Genomic DNA, 12,717 nt, shown 5'->3' with positions numbered 1-12,717 from the left:
TATCACAGGTGTTGACCTCTAAGTAAAAACCCATTTTTCAAAATCAAAACTAATTATTTTATTATTATTGTTATTTTTTTTAAATTACCTCGTAACAATTAGTCAATGTTAAAATGATCACACAAAGAATTTTGAGTGGAATAAAAAAAAAAAAAAAAATCATATGAGTAAGAGTGTAAGACAACTAAAAACCCACCCCGACAATTTCGTAAACTCGTTTTTTACTACGAACCGTCCGATGTAAAATTAAAAAAGAAAGTAGCATATGTCAGAGCAAGTTGACAGCTGTCATAAATATTGTTGCAGACACAATGTGACTCTATCATTCCCTTATTTTCTCTCTTGTGGTAGATTGCTTTTTGTGCATTAAAAATGGGACGGTCAGAAAAAGTACCAGCGGGTTTTCCGGTATAAGGACGAATAAGCAAAAGCTGAGACGTGACACGTGGGTATACAACCACCGTTGGATCTTCCACACAACGACTCAGATTCAATCATTCTTATATGAGATTCATTGTAACTGGAAGAGAACTGTAGAGAAAAATGTCCAGTGATAATGATAGTAAGTATTTTCTTTTTCCCTTTTTTTTTTAAAAAACAATTTTTTTTTAAATTTTTTATTTATTACTATTTTTCTTTCACTCTCTCTCTTTCTATCAAACACAAACCCAAATGAAACCCAAAAACACAGTTGTATATTTTTATGAGAGAGAGTATGAGTTACTTGTCATAAATTAAATGAGGTTAGTGTAATAAGCAGAGTTCGGTGCAGTTACATGGCGGCGTTGCAGTGAGAGCTCTAATTCCAAATGCCATTATTGCTTCGAAAAACAACAGAATTGAAACCCAAGTTAAGGAACCCTTCTTTCCTAAGTCCTTTACCCAATTAAATTCCAAAAAATTGTTGTCCAAAAATAAAGCTGCGAAAACACCCCCAACTACAAAAACACACTAGGAGTCAGAGAGTCAGAAACCCAACCCAAAAAAAAAAAAAAAAATCAGGTCAAAGCCAACCAACACTCACAGACTCACAGTCCCATAAAATCCCACACACCAAATTTCCATTTACAATTCGAACCCTGAAGAACCACAAAATCACAAACCAGCTGTGTGTGGTAAGTGTATTACAAAATTTTTTTGTGCGGATATTATTACTAAATTTAACGTGCGATCAATCTGGCTATGGATTGTTACTCAAAATTGAGTAGTATTGGGTGCAAGAAATGGCTGGGCTATTCTATCTAGGCGGACGAGAAGGGTCACACAACAAGCAAGAGGAAGAGGAAGATAAGCAAGAGGAGAATAATAGTAACAGCTTGTATTTGTACAGAAACGAAGAGATCTACAACAACAACAACAGCAGCAGCAACAACAAAGGGTTTGAGCTATGGCCTCAACAACAGTACTATCCGCCACAGCAAAACTTGAGCAACTTTTACTCGTTTGGAGTGGGTCCTAGTAGTCGAAGAATTAGCAACCATAACCTTAACGACGTGTCTGATCACCATGAATCGTCAAGATCCGGGTTCACGTTGATGAGGCAAGGAGGGCTAGGTGGGCTCGGTGGTGGAAGCATGAATTGCCAAGATTGTGGTAACCAAGCTAAGAAGGATTGCCCACATCTCAGATGCAGAACTTGTTGCAAAAGCCGAGGGTTTCACTGTCAAACCCACGTTAAGAGCACTTGGGTCCCCGCTGCTAAAAGACGCGAACGGCAACAACAGCTTGCAGCTTTACAACACCAACAGGAACAACAAGAAGAACAGCAGCAGCAGCAGCAGCAACAAGAACAACAAGAACAGCAACAGTTTCGGGGAGAGAATCCTAAGAGACAGAGAGACAATCATGGACTCGCTTGCATTCGTATACCCAACACCACGTCAGGTAAAGTTATATAACTTAAGAGTCTACAGCTACAAATACAAACAAAGATTGGAATTTTAGACTTGAAAATAAGATCTTGGAAAGGTCTACTATACATGAAGGATTTTTTCTTCAAGAAAAACAAAGTTTATACAGAAAGGTTTTGTTGAAATTGATTTCTATAGACAAATAATCAGAATCCCGTACTCAACAAATCCATATCGTTTGCGTGTGACTAAGTCTACCTCCATCCATAGTCACACTCTTTACCCACTCGTTTGCTTTTCTTTCTCTTTCCAATATTATTGTTCCACTGTTGCTAAGTAAAACTGACGAAAAGTTCCATGAAATTAGTTAGACTACTTTCCATTCTTCCTTACTTTTCTTTTTTTTGCAAACAAAAAAAAAGAGAAATATCAAATATACTTTATTTTTATTTTTATTTTTTTGGTTTGAACTGATTTTTGTGGGAGTTGATTATATATTAGGGTTGGAACTTGGACAATTCCCACCTGAGGTAAAGTCTCCAGCAGTGTTTCGCTGTGTAAGAGTAAGCGCGATGGAAGATCCAGACGAGCAGTACGCATATCAAACGGCTGTAAACATTGGAGGGCATGTTTTCAAGGGCATTCTTTATGATCAAGGTCCAGAAGATCGTTACACTACAGGTGGTGAATGCTCCTCAGGCGGCGGCGGCGGCGGCGGTGGTGGTGGTGGTGGAACTCAACCGCTTAATCTCATTACGGCTGGTACCACGTCTACCAATGTGACCACAGCAAGCACTAGTAATAACCCAACAACTACTACCACGTTGCTTGACCCTTCTCTATTTCCAGCTCCAATCAATGCGTTCTTGGCTGGTACGCAATTCTTCCCACCCCCAAGGTCATAGAAGCATAGTTTTAACTACTTTTAGCAAGCAAAAATCTTGAAATTTGTCACCATATCTACATTGTTCTCGTTAAAAAGTTTTAATGTAGTAGTTACTTTGTAACAACCGCTAGTAAGTAGTAGAGAAGAGAAGAGAAGGCATAGGAATTAGAATGGAACGAGGAGGATATGAGCTAGCGAGGATGATATGGGGGATGTTTAATCTTGTTCGAATTTCAATTCAGATTTTCATGGTTATTAGTTGATCTTATCGATGACCCAATTAATATATTTTTAATTAGAAACCATTTGTTTTTTTTTTTTTGGTTGGGAACATGTGGATGTGTGCATTTTTATAATAATGTTTTGTTACTCCATTTTGATTTCTTTATACACTAGTAGTATTTTTCTTATCTGGGTTGATGTTCAATGCGCTTTCTAGTTGGTGTTGCACTCGAAGCCGCTTTTTCCAGTTTATCCGTTTGCTTGCCGGACGATTTAGCTAGTTTCCGTGTTTGGCTAAGCAAAGAATTTAAATTTTAAAATCCCAAATCTTTCTTCTTTATAGTTTTATACTTCTTTACACGATTTCTGGAGCAAAAGAAAAGATGGGCATGGGCTGCCCCGTTTTGCAGAGTCTGACTCATGCATTGGCTATTTGCAAGCTGTCATTCCAGTCCAAAAAGTTAATCCTTGAACCCTTCCTTTCTTTTTTTTCTTTTTACTGCATAGACACACACATGTTACATAACATGTTGATATATAAACTTAAATACTGCATAATTACTATAATTACACACTTCTATATACCAACTACTTATCTGCAAAATAATTTTGGAACCATTGGCCCTTGAATGTACATGCATGGTGGAGAGAAAAGGAGTGCTTATTAGCTGATAGTGTTTAAAGCTGCTGCTAGTGTGTGTGCATGTGATATAGGGCAAGGTACATATATGAAATAATAGGATTGATGATGCTATGATCATAGATTTCTAAATTTGGTACATATGAAAGAAACATAAAGGTAATGGAAAATTTTCTCTAGCTTTGTAATATCTGGCTCATAACATGTGCAATCTCATCTTCAAACTGATTGAGACAACCCTCATTTTTAATGTATATAAAGCACTTGTTCTATGCTTTATGAAGGAGTTAATATAACTCTTTGAATTCATGAATTAGTTCTTCAGGACACAACATTACCTTAAATCAGAACTTATGGATTGTAGAAGATGATGATTCTTAATCTACATATTATGGATCATTATTGTATTATCCCATGATTAAGCTTAATGGACACTGAAGGATATAACAGTTGTTGAACAGCCTAAGAAATTCACTCATGACACAACTGCATAAATTGATCATTTATTTATGTTATACTGAAAAATGGTCAAGAACCTTTGCAGGTATAACAACAAAATCATGCTGAAGAAAGGAAGTCACATAATTTTCATAAAATTACAAAATCATGATTTTATTGATGAACAAATGTTACGAAGGAAATCATTATAACTGTTACAAAATGGTGATTAAACTTTTCCATCTCATATATATATATATATATATATATATCTTATGGGTGAACAATGCATTGCTATGAAATCCAGCATCAAAGCATTGGCTTATTATTTTGGTTGCTTTTGTATTGTTAAATTCAATGAATAATATAAATATAAATCTTGTCTCATTTTTTGTGTTACATTTTATACTCTATTAATCACAATTTTTCATGTGTATAATTATTTTTCATTTTAAACTTTGATTATTTTATAAGAGAAGATAAGTTGTTAATAGTGGATCATAAAATGGAACACAAAAGTGGAACAAATTTTTTTTATTGTGAATAATATGGCTTTCTTTTGATTGAAGTTCTATCATTTATTAATAATGTATCATTTCTGAATTCTAGACATGATAAGATCCTTATAGACACGAACAAGATCCTCTTTATTTCACTTGGAATAAAGAGAGTCTATTTTAAATGGAGAAGATCGTCATATCCAATGTATATGATGAATAATGGACCAGGAGAAAAAGCAAAACAATTACACTATAGGTATATATAATGACTCAGTTGACTTACCCCAAAAAAAAGTTTATGTTTCAAATCTTCTCATAAAATCAAGAGTGTGAGTAGCATTTGTATACTACTTTAATTCAATGTTGGTGTATCTTCATGACCAAAATAAGACATAGGCTAGATGGTTGTTAATTATGCGATTGCACTTGTACCTTCTTAAATTACTCAATATATGTGTTTCTCATTGAATAACTGGTCATCCAGTATAGAAATCAAGTCATTTTATCACAGTATTCACAGCATCGATCTAAAATGAGTTCATTGATTTTTTTTTTTTTTTTTGTCTATAAGTAAATTCGTCCTCTACTGGTTGATTGTATGATTACCTGTGATTTTCACTGGCAAGTCAATTTACTGTATCAAGCAACAGACAACATTTGAAATGAGTATTTTGTTTAGTATTTGTCAGCTGCAAGTAAATCCATAATTTGTCTACTGGTTGTATGGTCACTTGGGGTCACTTTGGATGACTCTCCCTCTTTTTCGTTGGCTAGCTAGTGCGTTAGCTCTATTTTAGCATATGAAGATGGTACTTAACGATGGTGACCAGACTTTTCTAATTTGTTCGTTTCAAAAGCTAATAATGAAATGATCATGATCATAATGCGAAGTATAATAAAATGTCAATGTATGAGGGTGCTATATATGATTCTATAGCTACTAGCCTCATGAGTAATCAAGTACTAATAACCCCGTTTTCCCATAAGTTACTTTAAGGTACTATATATGCTAATTCTGATTTCTATTGTAATTTCTGATCTCTCTCTCTCTCTCTCTCTCTCTATATATATATATATATATATATTTTTTTTTTTGAGAAACTTCTAATCTCTATATTTAATAAGACATATCACACGCAATTTCACGTGATGTCACTGTGGAAAAATGGAAATGACAAGTTACCAAATATATCTTTCTTAATACATCTCTAAGTCTCACTGACTATTAATTGGTCAAATTTATGGACTTTTAAACGCCAATTCAGTCTTTCTCTCCAGGCTGCTTTCTGAGAGATTACACGTAATTCACACATTAATTGTGTATATATAGTACTACTATTTACATTTTTGAGTGCGAAATTCTTTTTTTTTCTTTCATAGACTCACAAATCCTAAGTAATATTCTACTAATATTTCTGGAATCCTCAGGTGGTCTGGATTTTGCTCACGCAGTAGTCCCGGAGAGAGGGATTCATCGGAGAGAAAAAGAAAACATAAACAGAATCACAAACACTTTTTATTTTTTATAAATTTTTTGGGTATTTAGTTCAAATGTGTGAGTCCTAAAGTATCTTAGAACAAATCTTGGTCAAGAAACGAGTCCTGGTCAAGATTGTGTGATATACCTTGTCCTGTCTTTGTCAGAAATCGGCTTGAACTTGACTATCATCAATCTAAATTAAATGTACTCAGAAAATATGGACACCTAATCCTTTGAATGACGAACAATTTATATGCCCCCACAAAGTTAGGCTCTAACTGTATGCCATCTCTCTTTGTCTCACATCAAGTGTGAGCTATTACACAGTTGCTATAGTTATTAGTATAGGGTGGGTACCAACTATCACCTTAGAATAAGGAGGATCCAAAGTTTTTTTCTTTTTGAAAAAAAAAAAAAAAAGATTCAAAAAGTTACTTTTCTAAATTAGTAATCGAAAATATTTGGCTATATAATCTTTGTGACAGAATATGATTTCAAAATGGGCATGCATCCAAGGCCATTTCATACCTTATAGGACCAAACCCAGCAAACCTCACCACTCTTAAAAGAGCTAGACACCTTACCTTAGGTCAATTCAATAACCATTAATGTTTCAACATTATACATTGAAAGACATTTAAATCTTTGTATCTGTAAAATTTGGAAACCAAGTTGAGTTGGACAGGAATGGTTGGTGGCTCAACCTTCAAAGTAGGGAAAAAGCCAAAACCATATCCAATAAGAGTGACTAGCTAGGGTTTCTCACTACTGTAGGTACTCTAGGGCTGTGGAGTAGTGATTTGATTAGCATGATAGGTCGAGGCCAGACGCATGCGAAACTATTATCGCTTCTATTAGGCTTTGTCGCTGGACTATATACATATTGTGGTCCAAAATATCAGTTTTTTCACGTAGCTTTGCTGCTCTATCCTGCATATATTTGAATTTTGATTGTTTATTTTTGTGATCTTTCTTATAAAGCTTTGAAGCCACCAACAATGTTTTAGCATGGTCGCCAAGGCCATAATTGACATTTATGTAAATGGGCCCTCAACTCTGGTTCCTACATAACTTCGCATTTGCAATCATACACTTTCTGGTTTATTGCTTCCAATTTCGCCAGATGTCACCTAAAAAGACTGCTCCCTTCAATAAGCTCAATTATGTATTGCTGCGGCCTGCGGTTTGTCTCAAATAGAAAGGTACTAGGGTCTTTCTCTTCTCAAAGAAAAAAAAAAGTGTCTGGTCTTTCAAGTTCCAACTCATATTTATTGCGGCTAATAGTCAACTTATATATATCTATTGCCCCAGATTTTACTCAAATGGTAGATATGGATAGGATCAAATCTTATTAGGCTCAGCTTTTTTGTCATGCATATGCATATGGGCCTCGTTGAAAGGGATACTACTTATTAATAACCATGGCAAAGATGCTTCGCTTTACCTGACTCACCCAGTCACCTTACATACCTGGTGTAAAGTATTTGTACTCCATAATTTATTTGAACAGTATTTTGACAACTCAACTGTTTGATTATATTGCCTTTAACATAATATCCTTACTTGTAATTGAAGATCAATAACTAATTTAATATTAAAAGTTGAAATTTTAAGTATTTTTATATTTAAAATTAAATGCCAAACATGAGCTTATAGATCAAATAGTAGATAAATTTGATTAACACAAAATTTAGTGTGCATACTAAAACCAAAGTGAATATGTAAGCTAATAATAAAATTCTCAAAATATCAAAAAGAGTTACATAATGTATAACTTTATCCTAACCCTATAAATTCCTCCAAAAGAGTTGCCCAGGCTTGAAGACAAAATAACTTGCAGTCGTGTGCAAAATCACGTGTAGTTTAAGTTTTGTCATATATGTGTAGGGTTGAGTTAAGAGCAAGTGTCATACATAGATTGGTTAGATTTGTTAGTGTAGTTAATTAGCTTTAGCTTTTAACTTAATCCTAACCCTATTTATCCCTCTTCCTGATGAACAATGAGAAGAGATGCCCATGCTTGAAGACAAAACAATTTGTAAATTACAAGTCTCTTAAGTTGAGCGACATGTAATACACTTTTTTGTGTAATGAAGTAATTCTTTTCATTTGGAATACTGCAAGTCATGTATAGTGCAACATTATGTAGTTTAAGACATGTATTGTTAAGTTTAGAGATAAATGTTATAAGTACTTAAGAAGGTTAGTAATGTTAGTGTAGTTAGTTAATTAAAACAAATTCCTGTTAATGTCCAGAAATATAGTAACAATTAGTTAGATAGGATTTTTTTTTTTTTTTTTTTGAGTAAATAGTAATACTTATTAGAACACATACGAAAATAGTAATATTAATGTTTTAAATCAAGTTTATAATACATTACATAATCAAAGTACAACTACAAAATGGTCTAACATTTGTAATTGTAGATTGTGGTTATAAACAGCAGACATTAAATACACACAACCAATATGGGATAAACATACCTTTTTTTTTTTAGTAAAGAGTAATACTTATTAGAACTGAGGTGTGCACGGGTCGGATTGGGCGGATAAATGCCAATATTTATATCCAATACGCCACTAGCAGGTTGGGAAAATTTCAATCTGCTACCAACCCACCAAAGTTTAAATTCGGCGGATTTGTTACAAATATTGGTGGTTTCAACTCGGCGGATTGGGCGGGTTGACGTTAACAACATTTGAAAAAAAAAAATTTATCACAAACTACAATTTTTTATTGAATAATCTCAAAATATAACTAATGCATTAAAAAAACTAAAGGTAAATTTCATTTAATAGTCTCAATTCTAACATAAACATAAGGTCAATGAAAAAGAGATATATCATCTCTAGCAAAAGTAGGCTCTGCCTTACAACTTATGAAATTAAAAATAGTAGGCTATGCCTTATAACTTAGGAAAATTAAATCAACAAACTCAAAGTTTTAACATTTCCAAAGTCACATCAAGGATTAAAAAAAAAAATTAGACAAAGACAAAGAATTAGATGAATTGTATTCTTATGTGATATATAACATATTTAACTTGAATATACAATGAACTGCTTGAATATACAATGAACCTGCTTGCCAGAATGGCTTTAATTGTAATATTATATCAAATTTTATAATATATAAAAGGATCAAATGACATAAACCGAAATTAAAAAAAAAAATTAAATAGTAGAAGACAATAATGCAATTACATACCTTTGTGATTGTCGGTGAAGAATTGAAATGATAAGAAATAGGTACCAAAAGGTTATAGAAGAAAGAGGAAGGGAAAGATGGTGGCTGAAAGTGAAAGGTGAGAAGAAAAAGTGAGACCTATGCTCTGTTTGTTTCTGAAAAACTTTTTGTAAAGATAGTTTTCCATATTTTCCAGTGCTTGGTAACATAAAAAAAAAAATTGGTCAATGGAAAATTATCTTTGGTTAACGGAAAACTCTTATAAAAATAAAGCTTATTTTCTATAGATTGTTTTCCAAAAAAAAAAAAAAAAAAAAAAATTGGAAAACAATCTCTCTCTCATGCGATGCATAATTCCTATAAATATTATCTTCTTTTAACTCAGGAAATAATAATTTCTTTCGCTCATTCAGCCTTTTTCACAATAAACTCTCTCATTTCTTCTCTTCCCTTTGTTTTTTTTCTCTCTTCTCACACCCTCACTATCACCCCCTTTGGCCTCTTCTCTTCCCACATATTTCTCTCTATATCTGCCTCTCTTCTATTTTTTCTCCCGATTTCTTCTCCCCTTTATAACACCATTTTTTAATAAGATTTTTTTTTTCCTCCTCACAGATCCGTCAACAGTTCTATAACAATTTTTGGTATTTATCAATCTATTTGGCCTATGTGGCATTTTGAACTATTTAAAATGGAACCTATGGGTATAATGGTTATTTTGAATTATGAGAAGTATGGTTAATATATATATATATATATATATAGCTCTTGATTTGTGCCACTATAGTACACTTCCAGTGTACTTGGTTGGTTTTTTTTAAATAAAATTTCTTACGTTACTTATCAAAAATATTGTTCATATAGATGAACAAGATGAGTATTTAAGATCATGAAAATTGGACAACTAATTTTGATTATACCCGTTGTTAAAATTTTAGTTTGAAAACCAAATTCATTCTTGGTTTTTTTTATTATTTATTTATATTGATTACATTAGGTGAGTAACAACATTGAAAATGAGATAATTTTTCAAAAAATGCTCTCTGGAAAATGAGCAATTTTCCAGAAAACGTTAATACTGAAACAAACAAAGCGCTAGAGCCACAAAGTGTATACTATACATATGGTTGAAGTAAATGGGATGGGTGGTAGGTAGAGGTGTTTAGGGGTGAATTGATTAACTTTAAATACTTAACAATCTGAACTAATATATATATATATATATTTTTTTTATGTATGTATAATTAAGCGAGCAGGTCAGGTTGTTGTGAGTTGGCAATTTTTTAATCCATAACTCAATCCAATCTGCAATTTTAAGGGTCTAACTTGCCCAACCCAAACCGCCTAACTTAATGACCCACATCGGACTGGTGGGTCAGGTGCGGTTTAGGCAGGTTGGCGGGTTAAGTGTTTTAAACCAAGTTGAAAATATATTACATAACCAGAGTATAACTACAAAGGTTAGATAAGATGTTAAAGTCTTTGCTTTTGTATATCAGCTATAGAGCAATCATTTTGTTAGATTATGAAGCGATGAATCAATAACAACCTCAGCTTGATTCCTCCATTCTCTCTTGATAAGCTTAGCTTCCATTTTTGTTATTCTCCCCCTTTCTCTCTGAACTCTCAAACATCAATGTCTGTTTCTCTCTCATCTTTATCTTATCATTGTTGGAGCCACCATACCTTCACCCATCTTGATTTACCTTGATCCTACCTTGCCTTGTTGCTATCTCTAACCACATGCAAATTGCCAATAAATATAACAAATATGTAAATATGCTCACCAAAGCACATCATTGAATTTAATCATGCTATATAGTATTGAATGAAGCCATTTGGATCAATAAACGTGGTGATTAGAGATTGAGTTTTTTTTTTTTTTTTTAATAATCCCTTTGACTTTGATTTCACTATTTTTTTTTACTAAATTTGATAAGGATTGGCCTAAAATTTTTAATGAATTATGTTATTTTGAAGCAGTGCTTGTCTTAATTTTTGTCTTTAATCCAAAAAAAAAAGGTAACTTAAACTGAGACCTCCCGGTACAACGAAATTATACTAGTTTTATATGATTTTCAAGAAATAATACTATGTCCCCTATTATCAAAATAATTGACACTCTTCCCACCTTCTAATGATATCAACAATAAATACGAAATATTCCTAATATAAAATGACTCGGTCCGTTCCGGCTGATGCATATATTATATATGTCTATCTTTTCACCAAAAACAAAAAAACAAAAAAAAAAGAGAGGATTTTTTAAAAACCTTTTTAACTCTGATTATATTATATTTTTTTAATATAAAATGAAATATAAGAAGAAACTATAACCAAATAGTTCCAAAGAAATGCAAACAAATCTCATCCCTATAGCCGAACAACCCCAATCATTTTGCCGCTACATCTTTCACACTGACCCATCTTTCCTCTACATCCGTACCCCTTGGTTATTAGCTACACAGTACACATGAATCTCCTTAATTAGTCCTCACCCATCCGGAGGTCCACATTACAGCCCAAAACTGCATTGACAATTTTTGTGAGATAAAAAGCATGTTATGTTAATCCTCTTTTATTGGACTAAAAAACACGACTACTTTCGTATCTACCATATATGCCTTTAGAGCAGTATTGAATTGAGTCATGGACTTGGGTTGTGTATTGTTTGGCTATCATGACTATTGATTTCTTCTCTGAGTTTAACCAGAGTTGAAAAGATAATAATAAATTTTTTCTTACAATTTTTTATTGGAAATATTCCTAAGGAAAAAAAAAAATACTACTATATATATATAATGTTGATATTTATATATTCTTTTTAAAAAAAAATTAATTTTATAGAAAGATTGTTTATATGTGTAGGGACACGATTTGCAGCCCAAGCCCAAAATATATGGGATCTTGGCCTAGTGAGCCTAGTACAATAAATTTGTAGAGAGTGGGTCAAAGAACTAGGCTTTAGTGAATTGGACAACGGCTAATATGGATGAACTGCTTGTCCGAGGAGGCAAATGCTCATATAAATCAAGTAAACAGAGTACAAGTGCAATTGTGATTGCTACAATGTTCTTTCTCTGTTTTCCGATATCCTTCCTCTAAGGTCTCTATTCTCATTTATACTACATCTCTTCCTTCATCTTTACCCTACACGTGGATAGTTGATGACTTAGGTTGATACTTGTCCCATCAGCCTCCCCTAGAAGTCTTTAGAGGATGGTTATAAGGCTAGAAAAGTATTGTTCAGAGGTCACTTCCTCATTAATGCGGCCAGGGAATTAGTTACAGACCATTCAATGCTGTGGTAGCAGTTTTCCCTTAGATATTTTTGGATTCTCATCTTTCTTGTACGTTTATAGTGCACGTTCTTATCACTAGAGCTTCTTGGAAGGTCACTTTGATCATTAGGATCTATACCCGATCTGCGTTTAGCTTATCCGAGGAGATATTCCTCCTCAGATTCAGACTTCTCACGCTCTCGGCCAAAACCCAAAACCCAATTGTATGATTT

General features: G+C 33.2%; 1 protein-coding gene across 1 annotated transcript; it reads left to right on the top strand.

Annotated features, from left to right (window-relative positions):
* Nucleotides 1-686: 686 nt before the first annotated feature.
* Nucleotides 687-3,033, top strand: LOC115977835 (protein SHI RELATED SEQUENCE 5-like). The gene is made up of 2 exons (XM_031099859.1): nt 687-1,884; nt 2,352-3,033. Exons 1-2 carry the CDS (start codon nt 1,224-1,226, stop codon nt 2,753-2,755), a joined length of 1,065 nt encoding a protein of 354 aa, XP_030955719.1. The 5' UTR covers nt 687-1,223; the 3' UTR covers nt 2,756-3,033.
* The last annotated feature ends 9,684 nt before the right edge of the window (nt 3,034-12,717 follow it).

Source organism: Quercus lobata, chromosome 2, assembly GCF_001633185.2.
Source record: "Quercus lobata isolate SW786 chromosome 2, ValleyOak3.0 Primary Assembly, whole genome shotgun sequence".
Taxonomy (NCBI): Eukaryota; Viridiplantae; Streptophyta; class Magnoliopsida; order Fagales; family Fagaceae; genus Quercus; species Quercus lobata.
The sequence above is the reverse complement of the archived record's forward strand: the minus strand, read 5'-3'. Positions and strand labels throughout refer to the sequence as shown.